This window comes from Physella acuta, unplaced genomic scaffold (assembly GCF_028476545.2).
Source record: "Physella acuta isolate Inbredline_101_S28 unplaced genomic scaffold, ASM2847654v3 ptg001802l, whole genome shotgun sequence".
Lineage (NCBI taxonomy): Eukaryota > Metazoa > Mollusca > Gastropoda > Physidae > Physella > Physella acuta.
The window spans coordinates 119,341-127,398 of record NW_026733312.1 but is presented as its reverse complement, the minus strand read 5'-3'; the positions used below and the strand labels follow the sequence as shown (position 1 = coordinate 127,398).

Genomic DNA, 8,058 nt, shown 5'->3' with positions numbered 1-8,058 from the left:
ATTCCTTTATTTAAACGTCCCACTACAACATCAACTAAATAATGTGATACATTTTTATAACAACTCAATGCACATTATACAAAACCACCTTAAATAAGGTTCATTTGAAAATAACAGGCATTTTCAACAAGTAATTAGTTTCGTACAAAACGTACAATCCTGATCTGACTGAAAGCTTGGAACTCCAGCCACCAGGCTACAGTTTAATCAACCATAACATTTGCAAAATGGTTATAACTAACCAAAAAAGTTTCACAAGATTAAGGTGAACATCAAAAGTTGTTTTACATTCTTGACAAACAGTCAGCTACAATGTTGTCAGTTCCTTTAATATGGGAAATAACCAGATTAAAATTTTGGAAAAATAGACACCATCTTAAAATTCTGTTGTTATTCTGTCCCAACTTAGTAGTGATTTTAAGAGGATCATGATCAGAAAATACCATGACTGGATTGATGGAAGAAGTGACATAGACTTCAAAATGTTGTAAGGACAAAACCAAAGCTAAAGCTTCTTTTTCAATAGTGGAATAATTCTTTTGATTCTCATTTAACTTTCTAGAGAAAAAGGCTATTGGATGATCGATCCCTCGGTTGTCTTCCTGGAATAAGACTGAGCCAATGGCTAAATTGCTAGCATCAATGGCAAGTTTAAAAGGCTTGCTGAAATCTGGTGCAGCCATAACAGGAGCATTAGATAAAAATGACTTAATGGTCAAAAAGGCTTCATGACATTTAGTTGACCATTCCAACTCAACACCCTTTTTCAATAAGGCCGTAAGTGGTTCAGCTACAGCTGAAAAGTTTTTACAAAACCGCCTATAGTAACCTGCAATCCCAAGGAACTTTTTGATTTCTTTACAATTTTTGGGAGGAGGCAACTTCACAATAGCATCTACTTTGGCTTCAATGGGCCTAACTTGGTTAGTTCCCACTTGATAACCCAAATAGGTAATTGAACCTTTACAAAAATCACTTTTATGCAAGTTTACAGTAAAATTAACTTCAGACAATTTTCTAAAAAGGTTAGTTAACTGAACAATATGCTCTTCAAAAGTATCAGAAAATACAACTATATCATCTATGTAGGACTCACATTGGTCAATGTCAGCAATGACAGAGTTAATGGTACGCTGGAATGTTTGACCAGCATTTCGCATACCAAAAGGCATACGTTTGTATCTATAAAAACCATTAGGGGTTACAAAAGCAGATATTTCTTTTGCACGGTCAGATAAGGGGATTTGCCAGTATCCTGACAGTAGATCAATTTTGGACATTATCTTAGCTTGACCAACTTTATCAATAACGTCCTCTATCCGAGGTAATGGATATGAATCAGCTTTGGTGAGCGCATTAACCTTTCTAAAGTCGGTCACAAACCTGAAAGATCCACCGTCTTTCGGGACTAACAGGCAGGGGGAACTCCAGTTGCTGAAACTGGGTTCAATGATATCATTCTTGATCATGTAATCAATTTCATCTTTTATCAAAATAGCTTTTTCTGGGTTAACTCTATAGGGATGTTGTTTGACCGCCTTTGCATCTCCTACATCTACATCATGAGGTGGTACCTTTGCTTCTTTGGGGACATCCCCAAAAATAGATGGAAATGTCTCGAATAACTGAGACAATCTCTGGCTTTCCTCAATGGACAAATGCACAAGGTGGTCATTTAAATGATTTAAAAAAGAAGAATTTAGCAATTTTGGGGGTTTCAGTTTATCATGTATCACATCATCAGAAACATTTGAACACACAGGTAAAGTAATTTTAGCTGTGGAATGAAAATTGTTACAATTATCATAATACTTTTTCAGTGAGTTAACATGATACACTGTCTGTTTCTTTCTTCTATCTGGCGTATTGACAACATAGTTCAAATCACTTAATTTTGAATGCACCGTAAAGGGCCCACAATATCTTAGGGATAACGCATTGTCCAGGTTAGGCACTAGCACAAGAACTTTCTCGCCTGGATTGAATGTTCGTTTACGCGAACTCTTATCATACAGTCCTTTCATTCTCACTTGGGCCTTTTTTAAATTCTTGTGAGCCAATTCGCACACGGCTTTCAATCGAACGTGAAAATCGTCAAAGTTCTCCACAGGATCTTTACTGGTACCTGTCCAACGCTCGTGGATCAGCTTCAGGGGACCACGGACAGAATGTCCAAACACAAGCTGAAAAGGAGAGAAACCTAGGGACTCCTGAACACAGTCTCTAGCGGCGAAAATAATCCATGGAACAGTTTCGTCCCATTGGGTGTTACTTTTAACGAACGTTCTCAGCATGGTTTTCAGTGACTGGTGAAACCTCTCAAGTACACCTTGAGACTGAGGGTGGTAGGCTGAGCTGGTGACGTGGGTGACGCCTAGCTTGTCTAGCGCTTCCTGAAAATGGTGGCTGGTGAAGTTGCTACCTTGGTCTGTTTGAACGATTCTAGGTAATCCAAAGGTAGTGAAAAACCGTGTCATGGCTCTGACTACGGTCTTTGCCTTAATGTTCCGTAAGGGGAACGCCTCGGGAAAACGGGTACTTGAACACATAAAGGTAAGTAAGTACTCGTTACCGGCCTTGGTTTTAGGCAAGGGACCTACACAGTCCATGATGATTTTGGAGAAGGGTTCTTTTAACACAGGAATTGGATTCAAAGGGGCCTTAGGAATGTTCTGGTTGGGCTTCCCGGCCAGCTGACAGTTCGTGCAACTTTTGCAGTAACGCGACACATCATTTCTCATTTTCGGCCAAAAATACAGTTCTTTGATCTTCGCCAGGGTTTTCTTGACTCCTGGGTGCGCTGCCATCGGATGGTCATGTGCCAGTTTCAGTATTTCATGCCGATAAGGTGGAGGAACCCACAGCTGGTTTTTACCCAACCATGGTTCAGCAGGTGAGGCATCCACTGGTACAGAGCGACGAAAGAAGAGATCATTCTCGGAGAAATACTCCCCATCGTCAGCTGAGAGTGATCTTTCGACCATTGCTTTGAGTTCCGCGTCGACTTGCTGAGCTTTAATGATGTCTTCCTGAGATATCCTCAGGGGTAAGCCCAGGCTTGTGTTCTCTGGAAGCATAGACCCCAGTTTGGGAGATGGATCTGCCGACGATGATGGTAGGTGTGGTCCATGCGCTATGTCAGCCAATTGTTTGGTCTGGCTTCTTGTCACCACACATGCAGGATAAAGTTCATTATCATTATCTGGAACTGTTGACAAAGGGTTTTGAACCGTATAGGGGTGTACTTTGCTTCCCGCAAGGTCATTCCCTAGAAGCAGGTGTACTCCTGGGACAGGTATGGAATCTATCACCCCAAGGATGACATCTCCTTGGATGAGCTGATGTCTCAGGTTGAACTTATGTAGTGGAACTACTGTTGGTTCAGCTCCCACTCCTTGAATGATGGTGACATCACCGGTGTTGGTTTCTGGAGCGATGTTCAATGAGTCTCTCAGCAAAAGTGACTGAGAAGCCCCAGTGTCTCTTAGGACTACGATGTTCCGCGATGATGTTGGGTCTCCAGGGTTGCTGATGACAGCATCTGTCATGAATGACGTGAAGCCAACAGTTCTCGATTCTTCACCATTGGTTGCTGTTGATGTAACCGGTTGGTGAAGAGGATAGTCATAAGATGACTGAACGGAAGTGGTGGTCACTTCGTTACCTCCCTGTGGACACGCTGGCGTAGGGTCATCACGACGGGCGAGGTTCACCTTTGGACTTGCTTGGTGGGGGAGAGCGTTACGAGATGTTCGTACATACTCTCTGTTGTCTCGCTGTCGCAGGAAACAGTTCTTGATGATGTGCCCAGGCTTGGAACAATAATGGCAGATCAGTCGCCTGGCTGTGACTCTGGGTATCTGTGTTGATTGACGAGATCTCAGCAACTGGCCAGCAGAGGGATTGTTGCTGATGAGAGGTAGTACCGGATTGTATTTGGTACCAGAACCCTGTGACTTCTTATGTACCAGCTCGTATGTATCAGCTGATTCTGCTGCCCTTTTGATGTCTGTTATTCGGTTATCCAAGATGTGTAGTCTGATCTCTTCAGGTACTGCGTTGAGGAAATCTTCTCTCAGTATCAGACTTCTGAGTTTGTCGAAGTCGTCGACATTCTCAGAATGGAGCCATCTTGAAAAGACTTTTTCTTTTTCAAAAAGGAACTCAACATAGGTTTGGTTCTGTTGTTTCCTAATTTTTCTGAACTTAATTCTGTAGGCTTCTGGAGTTATTTCGTAAGCCTTCAGAATGGCAGCCTTGACCTTTTTGTAATCTGACTGGACTTCGCGAGAGAGTGCCTGGTATGTGGTGGCAGCCTTACCAATTAAAACAGTGCTTAGTAACGTCGTGACTACGTTACTAGGCCATTGACAACTTTCAGCCATGTTCTCAAATGTATTAAAAAATACGACAAGATCTGACTCATCAAACTTAGGGACTAATTTGCAAAACTGGGCCAATGTTTGGGCCACAGACAACTGAGAAGGACCTCCTGACCTCAAACTACTGCCAATAATACCAAACTCATATTCTAACCGCTTCATCTGAACTTCTCTTTCTAACTTTAGTCTGGCCTCAAACTCCCTATCAACAATTTTCACTTCCCGTGCCAAAACTTCAGAAAGGAGACTCTCATCTAACATGCCTTCATTAATGAAGTAAACAATAACTTTGTCCTTCAACACCCTAGAGGTCTGAGTAACAATATAGTCCAGGTTTAACTTTTTGACAACTGTTATCAAATCTTTCCTACTTAAGTTCTCAACTGCTTCCACAGTAGGACTTAACAACAAAGCCTCCATAGCTACAAAGTAACAATGTTTACCTTCAACTGATAACAAAAACTACTACTCAAGAACTAGTTCAACTTCTTCGAACTACTGACCAAACTCTTGATCACAAACTCAAACTAGTGCCAAACTTGCACACAAAACATTCAATCCCGGACGAGCCCCCACTTGTTATGTCCGACCTCCGACAGCCGCGGAGGAAGCGGACGCCCCAGGTTCGTTTGGTATGGTACCGATAGAAGACGTTGTAACGGAATCTCAACAACTTGCCGTGAGCTCGTTAATGCAGTCTAGGGGTAAAACACGACAAATCGAAGAGACTCACACGACTTAAACTATGAATACCTTTTTAATTTATGTACAAGATAATGACACTAGGTAAGATCAAAATGTACAGATTCTCAGTGTAATATAAATAAACTCAACTCCAACTTACAGTTTGAGAAAAATCACAATATCACAGCTGTGATAAATCATTACTACACACAACTGAATGGCCTCATAATAATTACAACAAAAGACCAAGGAGAGACAATTTGCCTCTACAACAATAGAAATCCTTATACAGGTTAATACTATCACCGATAGTCAAAAAGGTGTAATAATACACCAGAACACAAATTCAGTAAACTACAACTAGTCACATAATTCCTTATACAAAAGGTGAAATCATGTCACAAAATAGCAATACTGCAAAATGGCGTACCTAACCACAGGCACACCTCTCCTGGTCCCTAGGTCAATCTGGCGGCCCCCCTGGACTTGAGAATCCCGTGATTAAATACAACTCAGAGTAAGGGGAAATAACTCAAAAGTCTTACGACTATTGGTTGAGGGTCAGTAAAGGATCCTCACGGTCGCAAGTCCATTGGTTGAGGTTCTGCCAGGGATTAAACTTACAATCACATGATGTGACAGCGTTCAGTTGACCGGGTTGTACCAGTGAACTGACAATTCTCCCAAGGACAAATACATAACTCAGGAGATTAAATATACATAAAGCAAAACAGACCTAAGTAGGTCACAAGTACAATATTTTTTATATAATTTTATATGAAAATAAAATAATATCATTATTATGGAACTGGGGAGCCGCATCCTGACATCAAAAGAGCCGCATGCAGCTTGCGAGCCGCAGGTTGCCGACCCCTGGTCTAGGCAGTCTGCGTCTCTTTTGATGTCAAGATGCTCACATACTATTAATACTATTATCTTATTACAACACTCGGTAATAAACGATATAACAATATGACATGTTCGATAAGAAATTTAGCATTGATATTTTAGTTAGCCGCCATCATCAGAGGATTTTTTGATGTGCAACTTTTTTCAATGTGGTGTCAGGACCATCCACTTTGGTGGGTGGTGTATTTCGTTCTGATCACTACATTGTTCTGTGAAAGTTGCACTTGGTGTCACCCCCCCCCCCCCTCCAATTAAACAAGTGGCATCAGTTTTTGCAAAAATTATATTAACGAGCTGACCCGCGACGTAGTATACGCCGCCATCTAGTTGTTTTATTTTCTGGTTATTAGCAATTCATAATTTGTGAATTCAACACTACCCCCTACCGCCCTTCCTTCCCCCCCCCCCCCACCTCCCCTCCCAGTGAAAGCAGCTGTTTACAGACAAAGAAAAGATCAATCAGAAATTGTTACCTCCCCTTCGTTTCAAATCGTTTACTACTAAATTATCTATCCCAGCTCTACGATTGTAAACATTCAGGGTGAACCACAGCTCAACTGACAGGTGGGGATGAGGGTGGTGGCTAAGCTGCGTGGTGTTTTCTATGGTCTCCATGAAGAGAATTATATATATATATGTAGATCCTCTTATTACTTCAGGTAGCAATTTTCATAGTAACTTATCACACCGGTCGTTTGTTGAGGTATCAGTTATTGAAAAATCTCAACAAAACAATTTTAAAATTGTAAAATGTAGAAAAGTTTTCAGCTGGTGTCGTTTGTAGCAAAGTGTTCAGCTGGTGTCGTTTGTAGAAAAGTTTTCAGCTGGTATCGTTTGTAGCAAAGTTTTCAGCTGGTGTCGTTTGTAGCACAAGCTGTGTCTGAGATGGATGAGGTTGACCGTGCTCTAGACTAGAAAGCTGGTTTGTCATCAGGGTTGTTTAGACGTGTAAGCCTTCCTGCTTGCCATTCTTCAATTTTCTTTCCTTTGAAATCAGGGTAACCCCAGCTCTGAGAGTGGCTGTTCATGTCTCCCACAACCTGGCAATCTTCATTGTCTGCCAGAGAGATGCGGTCCAGTTCCAAGTCCTTATCACCGTTTGTCCGAAGATTACCTTGTTAGAATGAGCTAGGTACTAATTTTGTAAATTTTAATTTGCATATGAAATTTTCTTTGCTAGTTAAACTTTTTAAAATTGTTAGTTTTTAATTAGAAACTAAATTTAATTGAAAACAACTATCTAAATCAAATAACTGACACGTAGACTAGTAAAGGTTCAACACTTTCATTTCATTAACCATTAGATCTAGTGATTCTTATGGGAGAACATGTTTTTTTCTTTCTTTAATTGACGCAATTTTAACATAACATTAAAATACACATTTGCATTTTCTGCAAAAAATATAATTGTAAATAGATGCAATGTATTATGTATAAGAAAAATGTCCTAAATGAATGAAAGAACATGTCAGTAAAAAAATATATTTCTATCGTAAATCTGTATCAGTCCTCGCAAGCCGATGATGAAAACTGTAATACTAAAGCGAACATGACAAGACAAACTGACGCTATAAATTACATGTCTGAGGGGTGAGGGGGGGGGATTAAGATAAAAAAAATACATAAAATATAACAAACCCTACGCATTTTAATGAAGTGTAATATTTGGATAACTAGACGAACTAATGTATTAAAATAATTACTGTTTGTAGAAAACCACACAGCAGATCAGGAGCGGGTAAAGCTTGAGCAAGGTTTTGTTTTTTACCTTGTCATCCCGCCCTACCCCCCTCCACCCCCCTATCACCAAACCGACACTGATTGTGGCATGTTTTTTTCCTTAAGAGCTACCTAATACAGTACTATCAATACGGTACTTTAAATATGATACTATATATATGGTGTCACAAATACAGTTATATATATATATATATATATATATATATATATATATATATATATATATATATATACATATATATATATATATTTATATATATATATATATATATATATATATATATATATATATATATATATATATATATATATATATATATATATATTTATTTATTTATTTATA

General features: G+C 39.7%; 1 protein-coding gene across 1 annotated transcript; it reads right to left on the bottom strand.

Moving 5' to 3' along the window:
- Positions 1–307: 307 nt before the first annotated feature.
- LOC131930564 (uncharacterized) lies at positions 308–4,802 on the bottom strand. Its single transcript, XM_059287103.1, has 2 exons — positions 3,285–4,802; positions 308–325 (listed from the first exon to the last, which is right to left on the bottom strand). The coding sequence occupies exons 1-2, from the start codon at positions 4,800–4,802 to the stop codon at positions 308–310; spliced, it is 1,536 nt and encodes a 511-aa protein (XP_059143086.1).
- Positions 4,803–8,058: the final 3,256 nt, after the last annotated feature.

Bases quoted from the DNA above. Each gene is read 5' to 3' on its own strand.
- LOC131930564 (XM_059287103.1), bottom strand. From the start codon at position 4,802: ATGGAGGCTTTGTTGTTAAGTCCTACTGTGGAAGCAGTTGAGAACTTA.